The 12,722-nt window shown below is 39.7% G+C and overlaps 1 protein-coding gene across 1 annotated transcript; it reads left to right on the top strand.

Annotated features, from left to right (window-relative positions):
- The first annotated feature begins 17 nt into the window (after positions 1-17).
- Positions 18-10,893, top strand: TFB2M (transcription factor B2, mitochondrial). Its single transcript, XM_071575058.1, has 8 exons — positions 18-368; positions 1,237-1,325; positions 2,234-2,387; positions 2,787-2,935; positions 4,513-4,602; positions 7,122-7,184; positions 8,421-8,572; positions 9,975-10,893. Exons 1-8 carry the CDS (start codon positions 77-79, stop codon positions 10,159-10,161), a joined length of 1,176 nt encoding a protein of 391 aa, XP_071431159.1. The 5' UTR covers positions 18-76; the 3' UTR covers positions 10,162-10,893.
- Positions 10,894-12,722: the final 1,829 nt, after the last annotated feature.

Raw genomic sequence — 12,722 nt, 5'->3', positions numbered from 1 at the left:
AGCGGAAGCGCTGGCGGCGGGGCGGGAGGAAGTGACGCGTCGGTTGCCGCGGCGATCGCGCACCCGGTGCTGGGCCATGCTGGCGAAACGGGCCCCGCCGGGCGCCGCGGGCTGCGGCCGCCTCCTGGCAGAGGCACTGCGGCCGCTGCTGCGCGGCCTGTGGCCGTGCTGGGCGGCGGGGCCGCAGCGCCGTGGCCTGCGGGCGGCGGAGGAGGCGCCGGCGGAGCGGCTGGTGCAGCGGGAGAAGCGGAGCGGCGTGGCCGTCCGCCGGTTCATCGCCTGCCCGCGGCTGGCGCGCACCGTGCAGCAATGCCTGCAGCGCGGGGCAGGGCCCGGCCCGCAGCCCGTCCTGCTCGAGTTCTCGCCCGGTGAGCTCTGCGGGGCCGGCCCGCGCCCGGCGGGCGCACAGTGACCTTGTGGGGTCAGGGCTGAGGGACGGGGGCTGCCTCTCCTGGGGTGCGGGCGGCGGGGGCGGCTCCGCTGCCTTCCGAGGCTACCCCGGACGGGATTCCTGCAGGGGGTGCCCCGGCGGGGCTTGGGGGTCACTTAGGCGGAGCTTGAGGGGGAATGAGAGAGAGCGCGGGCTGGAGGCTGCAGGCACTGCTGCTGGAACTTGGCTGTTGCTTTGCTTGTTGCATCTCCAAGCAGAGATGTAAGTGGCTCGCAGGTAATAGTCTGCGTCTGTAGGCGGACTTTGTCAGTAAATGCACACCCAAGAGCGTGGGCTGCAGGTACAGTTACTTAATGTCTGGTTTCTTTTTTTTTCTTAAACTTCTGCAGAGTGTTGTCTGGTTTCTTTTTTTTTAATATTTCTGCAAAGCGTTATTTTATCTGTAGAGGTAATATGGGAAAGGTTTCACAGTATACTTCAGTTGTCAGAAGAAAAAGTAGAAATATTTGAAACGTTATCTGCAGCTTTTCTCGGTATCCAGTTGTGATGCTGCCCTTAGTGTGATTGAGTCACAGAATCACAGACTATTCTGAGTTGGAAGGGACCCACAAGGATCATCGAGTCCAACTCTTAAAAGTCAATGGCCCACAGTGAGCAATCTCGGGCAGGCTGCCTGGAAATCATCTTTCTGACCCTTGTTTTGAAGTGTGTTAACACAACTTATCTCCTGTTGAAGGCAATATGTCCCAAGTGTTGTGTTGGGAAAATCACTAAAGGACATTACTTAGAAACAGAAATGCACTTTTAAGATTTTTAATATTTTTTTTTTTATGTTCCCACTTCAGGCCCTGGAATCTTGACTCAAACTCTGCTTGATGCAGGTCTTAGAGTGGTAGCTCTGGAAAGTAACTTAGCTTATCTTCCAAACTTACAGGTACACTTTTGATTCAGTTGCATATTTCTAAAACCTAATTAAAGGGAAAATGAGAAAGTAACTTAAAATTGTGTAATGGCTGTTGGCTCAAAAAGGAATTAGACAGTAATTGTAACTGGTAACATCAGAAATAATGCCTAATTACAGTAAGTATTGTTGGTATTATACATTGCACATGTAGAATATTTTTTAATTAATTGATTTGACATTTTGTGTATACAGGAATTCAAGTTCATACATAGTCTCTCATGCACAAATTTGAAACTTATACTAATCAGAGTCATTGTAGCTGTGTATGTTTAAACAAGAGGTCTGTATGTAGCTTTAAGAAATCTGTAAAAATACTCTTAGTTATTCTGATTACCTCATGGTCTTATTTAATCTATTTTTCTGTAATTGACACTTGCATATTAAGACACTTACCTGTGTTGTCCGCTGACTTGGGCTTTGCATGGATTCAAAGGGGGTCGGACTTAGACCTGCAGAAGTTGCACCAAAAGGATTGTGTTACAGTGCTGGTTTGGAACCAATGACTCTAACCTGATTTAAAAATGTGTATAAAAGGCATTCTCTCTGCATGTATGAATATTTCTAGAAGTAAATCATTAAATGAAGTGAGTTGAGTACAGTTCTTTGGTTTTAAAAAAAAACACCATTGAAGAACATCTTATTAATTTAAAATTGTGTTTCAAAGCTCAAGTTGCACAGCACAAAAAATGTCAAAATGCCCTACACAATGAAGGAAGCAATTCTTTTTATCAGATGTGAAAAGCAGCTCTGAGATTTGACTCTTACTGACTGGGTAACAATTTTAGGTAGTGTTTGAACATGTTTTTTGTTTGGGTAGGATGTTCTGTGAGACCAGTTACTGTATCTAGGTTTCTTCAACTGAAGCTGATTTTATTCAGTCCCTAGAGAATAGCCTGGATGGACAATTAAAGGTCATTTATGGTGACTTCTTCAGACTGGATCCTTTGGTGAGTGGAACACTGAAACCACCTGCCGTGTGTTCTGACAAGCTTTTTGAAACCATGGGTGTAGCAGCAGTTCCTTGGAGGGCAGGTATATTTATATGATCACACATATTACAAATATGTTTGAAGGGTGCATAGGCAGTTTGGCAAAATCTTTGGGATTTGCTTGAGCTGTGTGTTCTGTTTAATACATGTGCTGGATTAATGCATACTATTTTCTACATTTCAGCTTTACATATACTTATGATAGCTTCAAAAAGTACTCCATGTGACAACATGGGATATCAAGTGTTTTCTTGTCTGTTAAAGGTTTAGTCTAGCACTAACTGGGCTTAGCTTTGACTAAGGCTTGAATTGTATTCATTCTTGAACAACATGAGCTCACAGACTTTCTTCTAAATGTGTGTAGTTTAGACGTTAGAGTTAATGAGATTGTCTAATACATATTGTAAGATTTTAAAAATACTCTTACACATTATTGAAACAGATGTACCTCTGAGAATTTTTGGAATCATGCCACACACATTGGAAAGAAACAGACTTTGGAGGCTTCTTTTCAGCCTGTATGAGTGCAATTCCATATACAAATACGGAAGAGTAGAACTCAACGTCTTTATAAGTGAAAGAGAATACCTGGTACGTGCAAAGCATTTTACAGGTAATGAAGGTGTAGTGCTTCACAGAACACAAAGCCATTTATGTTGTGTACTTAATGGTTTTGCTGGCTAATTTTTTTTCTACCAGACTTTTTAAGTCTTGTCTGTTTCCTGCTTATTCTCTTATGCAGTAATAGCACCATCAAGAAACATTTTCTTGTCATATAACCACAAATCTTACAAGTGTGAAGCCCGGTCCTTGAGAAGACTATGCAGCAGCAGAATAGGTGCTTTACATTGTAAACTGTGAGGTGCTTAAATCCTGTAACATGTGTTTGCAACAAAATTGTTTACTAGTAGCATGTAATAATCAATGGAGACTGAATTCAAAATGCAAGAGAAGAGGATTCCAAGTAACTAAATACAATACTTAGTGAGATGCACTTGATTTCTTGAGCCGCTTTTGTGTGCAGCACCGAAAAGAACCGAGGCAAAATAGAATGATTTTCACACCTTTTTATTAATGTTTTGTACACTAAGGTGCTGAGCAACTTTCTGGGTTACACGTTCATAATTTGCACTGTCCCAAAGCTCTAGAACGGCACTTATACATCAAGGATACCTTTTTTGAGAAACTGCAAGTTTCATACAGAGCCATAACCCTTTAATTACTTGAAGCAGACAAAGACCGAGGTCTGCTTACACAACCTGTGTTGTGTCTAACACCTCACTGAAAAAAATTAAGTCTTAAGTATATTATTCTGCAAAATGACAGGTTGGACACCACTGAAATACCTGCTTGCATGGCATGTTTTTAATGGCCAGATTTTTGAGTAAATACAGAGCAGCCCATTCATTTAATGCAGTCACTGTGTTGGTGTTGGTTTGTTTCTTCATTAAGTTTTCTGGCTTTATTGTGAACCCTGTTAAATGAGACTTGTGTAGTAAAAGCTATTGGAACTTTCTTTTAGTGGGCACTGTTGGTTCCTTTTTGTTGCTTTGGTTTGTTTTTTATTATATGACAAGGCTGTGTAAATCTATTATGAGAAGTTAAATCTCTCTGCTATAGTCTATTCTCCTTGCCCTGTTTGAGAAGAATCACAAGCTTTTCTTTGTTACTTGCCTGAAGAGTTGTTTGATCTGTAATATTGATTAGAATGATTGTGCAAGTTGCTTAATGTTCAGTGAGGTCACCTTATTCTGCTTGTATGTCTTCTTGGGAATATTACCTTATCAGTGCAAGCTGATAACTCTCAGAGTTGTCGTTTTTCTGTAAAATATGATCCTGTTTCTCTTCTGTGTGAAATTTCTCTGCCTTAAAAGGGACCAGAAAGTATATGCTGGAGAATCATACACAATTCAGTTATCCAAATAACTTCTGTGAAGAAATACTTAGCCTTTATAATGTCTTTTAGTCATGTCTTCTGACAAGGTGTACTAAAATAGCACAAAATATGTATTTGAGGTCTAATGTAATTCTACCTTGGAATTTTGGACTTAACTGAATTTCTTACCACTTGTTTTATTTATCTCTCTATATAGCTATATCTATATATCGATTTTGCAAAGATAAAACAGTTTTTGCAACAAAAAAGCTCTTTCTTTGCCATATTTTAGGTATTAACAGGAAAGCCTGGGCGAGCGTGGGCTTATCAAGCACTTACTGTACTTGCGCAGATAGGATGTGAAATTGAACTACTGCACATGGTAAGCGTTCTGTACCAGCTGATACGGCCTAATAGTATGGACATAATGTTAGGAAAGGGTTTACAGTGGTTACTGTCATAAACTAATTAGAAGCTAATTTGATGTTTAAATTAGTTGGCGAGCTGTTGAAAACATTTGTAAAAAGTATTGATGTAAAAAACTGAAACAGTCATGTTTTGTGTAAAACTCTCAATTAAGCAGCATCATTATTCACTGTGATGTCAGTATTTTCATTGTAAGCCACTGTACTCAAAAACATTTATTCCCAGAAGCTGGTAGATAAGAAAGAAATGTTTACACAACAGATTAGTCTTTTCCATTTTGCTAAGGGTTGTGTGAGACTAGAAGTCTGCTCTTCTAATTTGTCATAGTCTTCTCTTTGTTATGGCCTCTGAATTTTGCCATCATGTATGCTTTGGACTTCCTAAGCTGTGTTCAGTAGAAAACTTTTTGAGTCCTAGTGCTTTCATGTTTCAAGCATACCTGCTTCTGCTAGTCAGTACCTGTCTTACCTTGTCAAAAGTAGTAATGGTTCGGTTTTAAAAATGGCTTATGTTGTTTGCCCGCCTCCATATGAACACGTAGCCATCAACTTTCCCTTAATTTATGCTTTTCAGATTCATCTTTGTTTGTGCTCCGTTTTTTTAGGAACCTACCTTCATAATTTAAGGGTTCTTCTAATCTAAAATTAAGTTTCACTGTCTATTGTCTTCCAAATACCTTATATCACGAGGTATATATTAAGGTAAATATTAAGGAGTTGAAGAATGATACTCTTTGAAGATGATCATCTGACTAACAGGGATGAAGAAAAAGTGGAGGCGTTCAGTGTATCTTTTGCTTCAGTCTTCAATAATACCAATAGACCTTGGGCTGCCTGGTCCTCTGAGCTGGAGGACCATGAGTGTGAGAACAGTGACCAGTGACTTTCCACTGAAGTTGTAAGGAACCAGCTGTATCAGCTGAACGTTCATGAGTCCATGGGGCGCAATGGGATTCAGCCCAGAGTACTGAGGAGCAAGTGGAAATTATGGCAAGACCTGTCTCAGTTGGCTGCCAAAGGTCGCAGGAGTCTGGGGAAGTTCCTGATAACAGGAAGCTGGCCAATGTTATTCCAGTCTACAAAAAAGGTGTGAGAGAAGACCCAGTGAACTACAGACCTGTCAATCTAGCCTCAGTACCTGGAGAAATTAAGTAGAATATTCTATTGAGTATTGTTGAAGGGCATTTGAAGAATAATGCAATCATCAGGCACAGTCAACAGGGGTTCACAAAGGAAAATCCCATTTAACTTATTTGAAATCCTTCTATGATAAGGTCACCTCCCCAGTGGATGAAGGGAAGGTGGTGGGTGTCATTCTTCTGGATTTTAGTGAGGCTTTTGATACTGTTCCTCACAGCAACTTTCTGAAGTTGTCCAGCTGCAGGATGAGAGAGTTCACAGGGTGCTGGGTGGTGAACTGGCTGAAGGGCAGAGCTCAGAGGGCTGTACTGAATGGGGCTACACCTGGCTGACCACTGGTCAGGGCTCAGTTCAAGAGCCAGTCCTGTTCAATACATTTACAGGTGACCTGGATACAGGAGTTGAATGCACCATTAGCACATTTCCTGATCATACTCAACTGGGAGATGCTGTTGACTCTCTTGGGGGAAGGATGTCTTACAGAGTCTAAATAGACTAGTCCATTGGGCAATGATTAATAGAATGAAATAAAACAAGTCAAAAGGCTGGATTCTGCACCTAGGATGGAGTAACACCAAGCACAAGTATTAACTGGGAGAGGAGTGGCTGGAGGGCAGCCCTGCAGAAAGGGACCTCAGGGTACTGGTTGGCAGCAGCTCAGTGTGAGTCAGCACTGTGTTCCCTGGCAGCCAAGTGTGTTCGCCCTGCATCGTAGGGTGCATCAAACATGGCATCATCTGCTGATTAAAAGAGGTGGTTGTTCACTGAATTCAGAGTTGGTGCAGCCTCACCTTGAATATTTGGGCAGTTCTAGGTCCCACAACACAAGAAGGATGTGAAGGTCTCTGAATGCATCCAGAGGATGGCAACAAAGCCAGTGAAAAGCCTGGAAGGAGTGTTACATGAGGAGTAGCTGGGGCCTTTGGGCTTGTCTAGTTCGGAGCAAAGGAGGCTGAGGAGAGGTGACCTCATTAGTCTCTACAATTTCCTGAGGAGGGGAAGGGTAAAGGGAGATACTGAGCTCTTTTCCCTGGCATCTGGTGATAGGACATGTTGGAATCATTCAGAGCTGTGCTAGGAGAGGTTTAGACTGTACATTAGGAAGGATTTCTTTACCAAGAGGGTGGTCAAATCCTAGAACAGGCTTCCTAGAGAGGTGGCCAGTGCCCCAAGAGACATTTCGACAGTGCCCTTAACAACATGCTTGAACTTGGTCAGCCCTGAATAGCTCAGGCAGTTGGACTAGACAATTGTTGTAGGTCCCTTCTTACTGAAATAGTCTATTCTATTCTAACAAAGTGCTTTAATTCTGTGATATATTTGCTTCCTCCCATAGGAACCTTGGTCATCATTTGCGACTAATATGAAAAGTGGGGGACTGGCGATACCAAAATCTAAAGTAAGATTGTTGTGTATACTTTTCTTCTTCTAAAGATGCAGCTAAACCACTTTTTATTAAAGGTTAAGATAACGTTTTAACAGCTTCTGTAGATGTATTTTTAAGAAGTATGCTAATTAAAATCTACAGCCAGCATGTAGATTCATCAAAAAGTGATTGAACAATTGCTGTTGGCTTAGAAACTGTCACTCGTATCTTGTCTATGATGGAAAAAATATGGTGAAAGAATAGCAGAAAAGAATATGAATGGGTAAAGTATTTTTCAGAAAAAGTTACTAACAGGGTCACATCTACCTGCTTGAATAAAACAAGTGTTACCACAGTTAATAATACAATCAATATGCTGCTGTTTTTTCTTAAAATGGTTATTCACGTGCCTATTATAGATTTCATGTGCTGGTTAATTGCTGAAAAGCTCAATTCTCAAATCTTAAATTTGAGAAGTGCAAAAATACCTTGTGTAAATGTATTTACTTTTCTCTTTTAGTGAAGTAATTATGTTTCTTTGTGTAATAGAATATCCCTATTTAATTCTAGTAATATAAAACTATGTTTACTTAATATTGGGATTTACCCACCGTAGAAAACTGCTATGGTACTATATTGACTGTTGTTTGCAGTGTTTCTGTAAGATATAAGTGACTATAAGTGAATGTAAGTGGTTGGGTGTGCCTTACATGCTTAGTTGTGGTGCTGCAAAGACATGTAGAGAGGCATATCAGGTGGGTTATGCAAGATGTATTGTGATAGCTTTAGGAGAAGTACGAATGTGAGGTCTGTTGGACAATATATGCATTGCTGCTAATACAGAAGGACATTTCAGTTAAAGACTCCACTCCATCCCAGTTTCACAAAATCCTCATGTTGCAATATTTGTCTTAGTGTCACACTCAAACAATTCCATCTTTATATACAAAGGGCAGGTAGTTGAAGGGATCTGATACCTTGCATAGTATAGGGATACTATAGGCTATATAATACCTTGAAAGCTCACATCAAGCCTGTATTTCAGCTAAGAAAGTTCAGTCTTAAAATGTAAAAATAAACCCCAAATGATAGTATGTTTCTTTTGTTTTCTATTTCCTGTTTGGGGCACGGGGGAGGTGAAGCCTCATTTTCCAATGAAATCATCTTGTTAAGACTTCTAATAAGAAATGTTACTGGTGGCAAAGATTAAACTCTTAGCTAAAGATAGACACTATCTTTTTTCAGTGATTTATTTTGGTTTTCTTGCAGCGGCTGCCAAATGACCATTTGTGTTTGGTACGACTGACTCCTCAGCAAAATCTCTTTACAAGAGGCTTGAAGCCCACAAATGCAGCTACCTTTATCTTCATGGTGAAACAGTGTCTTGCTAAACCTAAGTCTAGACTTAGGGATAGATTAAAGTAAGTAAGAAAGAATTACAGTTTTTATACTTTTTTCAGAGAAATATAAGAAAATATTAACATATGTTCTCAAAGCAGTATTTATTTGCAAATTAAATACAGTGCTTTTTTAAAATTAGTTATTTACATGTAGAACAGAAGATTCCATTTGTGCAACCCACAACACAGTATTTTGGGGACTGTTCCTGGCCTGTATTCACAGATAATAGAAACCTGGGTTTGACAGAAAAGTCGATAAGTATTTAGCATATATACAGGCAGTAATTCACTGTACCTTCAGTGGAGGTGAGGTCATGTATCTGCAAGAAGTTTTCACTTACTTTACAAATATAATAATAGAGCCACCAAGAGTTTTGCAGGTATGGAAATTAGAAGCTGAAAAAGAGTTTCAGTTTATACCAGACATCAAAGTCATGCTAATGAAAACAGTTGAAGGTTAGTGAAGGAGGAATGGGGATGTCCTCAAATGGCTGTTATCTCATTAAAAAATTAGGCTTTAGACTTATTTACCAATTATGCAACTCTAATTATTGGTTTTGGTATTACGCTGGAGCTATTCATGTTTGTTTTATGATCAGTAGATTTCCGTTTCTCAGAAATGGAAGATGTTTACAGCCTGGAAAACACTGACTTCTATTTGCTGACGAAAAGAATGAGTATACTTCCCATTTGCTGATAATAGCTTATGAAAGTTAATTTCCAGAAAAGAGGAAGAAGAAAAAGCAACTAAATTCCAGTAACTCTTAGCAAAGAAAAGTGCAAAGAGCCTTAATGGGTTTCTCTCTTAAGGCTCAGTGGTGTACCTCGTCTCCACTCGATCCTTCAGCCAGGAAGTTGAAGGCTTCTAATGTGAAACTTCTGTGTATTTATACACATTTTTCCTGTCTGGGAAATAATTAATGTATGTGCAGATTTATAAAGGTCTAGCTTTCATAGCAATGATGTAGATGTAGAGAGAGTGGATACATCTGTTTATATATAGAAGAAAATACCTGGGAGGTATAAGTCACTAATTCATGCTGTACTGAGTCATCTTCAGAGGATTACCTTGGCTTTAATTTCCAAGGCATTGAAGAACAACCCCTTTTTATGCTGTAGTGCCTGTTACTGACTTAGGCATTTGGGACGGATGAGGAAGGGAGGGCACTCACCCTTTAATGAGGAGGCTTATGTGGCTTGGTATTGTCTGTGTCTGCTGGGGACTTTATTTGTATTTATGTGTCTTATTAGCAGAGGTTTCTTCCTGTTCGCAGTATGAATTGAAAACAACTTACGTTGTAGGAAGAGATTAACTTCTTCTAAAAGTTGTGAAAGGGTGAAATGGACCTTCAGATAATGTTTCTTGCTTTTTAATTTTTCACAGAAAGAAATGCTCCCTTATGACTTTGTTTGTTTGTTTCAGTTCATGGAGCTTGGACAATACTAGCAAATTACTGAAAGAGCTCGAAATTCCCAAAAATGCTGTAGTGCGTGACTTGTATCCAGAAGACTACAGACGTCTTTTTGAAGCTTTGCAAAACTCTAGTACATTTGCTGAAACCTGGTTCTGTGAAGATGTCTTGGAAAGTGTAAGGACTATAAACTTGTAAAGCTTTTGGAAGATCACCTTTGCTTCTGGAAGATTTCTTTGATAAGAAACGATTTAACTAAAATCACTGATACAATTAACTAGATGATTTCCTGTCCAAACAGGAAAATAAATTTAGCAAATAACAAGAGCCCTTCTATACAGGATGAAAGTAATGGATTCACAGTTACATGAGCACAATCCTATCTGGATAGACAAACTTGGCAACTTTTCTGGGAACTTACTCATCACTTGCTGCTTTTGGATGTACCACTTAAATGGAACTTTGTTGCACTGCTGTATATTGACAACAGTTGTAAAAAGTTAACAGACCAAATAACGGTTATTTGTCTGGTTTGTATTTTAGTTCTTAGTGATTTGAATGCCCTTTTGACAGATTACCAAAATGCACAGGTCTTTACAACCTCTGAGTCTGCTATATTGTCTTGTTACCTGAAAACCTTGCAGTCTAAAGTCAGCAAAATATTAAAAAATTAATAGTGGTGTGTTAATGTAAGACAAGATAATGGCAGCATGATAAAACATTAACTGAGAGTTGCTTTAAGTAAAGATTATAATATCCCTGGGGAAAGTTCTTTTGAAAATAACACTGGACAATCTGTACTAGTTTACAATACAATACACAAACACCTATATATGTATAGGGATTTTTTTAGGTCTGAAAGTCACCAGAATATTCAGTGCTGTATAAACAATTTGGGAAAAAAAATAAAATCATCTTATTTGAAACCTTTGACAATATCTTTTTTTAATGTGTAATATATGTACAAAAAATGTACTTCAAACCTATATGCTATGAACATTCTATTTTTAGCCATATTACTATATAATGCAACCTGTTCCTAATTTCTCTTCTGTTCTAGAACTGTTCTGCAGTCTATACTGCATATGGTTCTTTAGCAAAGCACTAGTTAATAAAATGCTATTTATGTGAAGGCTGAGCTATTTTCAGGCTTTGGAAAACAGTATTGCCCAAAACACTCCAAACACAGAATTATATTCCTTAAGCAGAGTGTGAGGCATAGATGTGACTATTCATCTCTCTCTTCCTCCTGCAGTTCTTGCTGCGGGGGAAAAATTGACTCGGAGCATCCTCAGTTCCCCCAGCTAACTAGACTGCAGCTATCTCTTAAAGCTGCTGGTAAACTTTCCTAATGGTAACATGAAACTCCTGGAAAGGCTGAGGCTTTGCGGTTTGTCTCTGAGTGTTGCTGGTGTTAACGGTGTAGATTGTGAAGATTTTAGGCTTGCTTTCTGTTCACATCTCTGTTCAGATAACTTGCATTGTAAATTGACCGTGAATGTCAAACTTGCATTAACAGAGGCCATTCCACATTTTCCAGTCTCATTAGGTGGTAACTGTCTTACCTACTGGTCTTCAACACTGCTGTGTCTCCTGGGCTGATCACCCCCCAACACACCTTGAATCAAAATACCTTGCTCTTGTTGCAGCAAGACCTCATCACTGTCTATAACTACCTGAAGGGAAGTTCTAACCAGGTGGGGGTTGGTCTCTTCTCCCAGGCACTCAGCAATTGGACAAGGGGGCACGGGCTCAAGCTCTGCCAGGGGAAATTCAAGCTGGAGATCAGAAAAAAATTCTTTCTAGAGAGAGTAATCAGGCATTGAAATGGCCTGCCCAGAGAGGTGGTGGATTCACCATCCCTGGAGGTTTTTAAACTGAGATTGGATGTGGCACTGAGTGCCATGATCTGGTAAATGGACTGGAGTTGGACCAAGGGTTGGACTCGATGATCTCGGAGGTCTTTTCCAACCCAATTGATTCTATGATTCTATACCAGAAGAATTCAATGAATAAAATGTCAGACCACCACTGCCTAAATACACTTCTCTAACTGTGTGCTGATAACACTTCAAACATGAACTGAAAAAAAAGAAAATTTTTTTATTTTGATGCTGCTAGAAAGCAGCATTTACTGAGCCAATGCAGAAGACTCCCAATGCAACAGCAGGAGCCTGTAAGTGGAAGGAATGGAATATTGCATGAAATGAGGAGATTTAATGCTCACCAGAAATCTGTAATGAGGGCTAAGTGTAAGCAATGTTTAGCCCTGATCACAAATGTGGAGAGAGAATTGCCTGTCATTATAAAAATGGGTTTGGTATTCATGGAAGAGATGGAAAAAAGTGAAAATTACTGTTGTATGTAAACAGATACACGGGGAGTGAAAAATGAAGTAGGTCTATGGAATTGCTTAACTGATGCTATCCACTCAGTACTTCTACTGTTACAGGATTACAGCTTTTGTAGGATAATGTTGAATGTAAACTTTCACTTCACATTCAAATCTTAAATTGTATTATAAAGGTTTGTCATATGTTGTGATTTTTAACCAACCCTGTACCATTTGTGTTCCTTTCCTTTGCATAACTGCTTTTGCTATATTTCTCCATCTGTTGATGGAAAATTGAGGCAGCCATCTCTTCAGTTACTTTTGATCTACGTAAATACAGAGACAGAACTTGCAACTAGGAAAACAGCATATAAATTGAGGTTAATATTTCCAGTTTAATAACCCTCAAATGTGCTATTTAAAGAGA

Source organism: Pithys albifrons, chromosome 2 (genome assembly GCF_047495875.1).
Source record: "Pithys albifrons albifrons isolate INPA30051 chromosome 2, PitAlb_v1, whole genome shotgun sequence".
NCBI lineage: Eukaryota > Metazoa > Chordata > Aves > Passeriformes > Thamnophilidae > Pithys > Pithys albifrons.
Note: the sequence above shows the minus strand (reverse complement) of the source record. Positions and strands in the feature narration are given on the sequence as shown.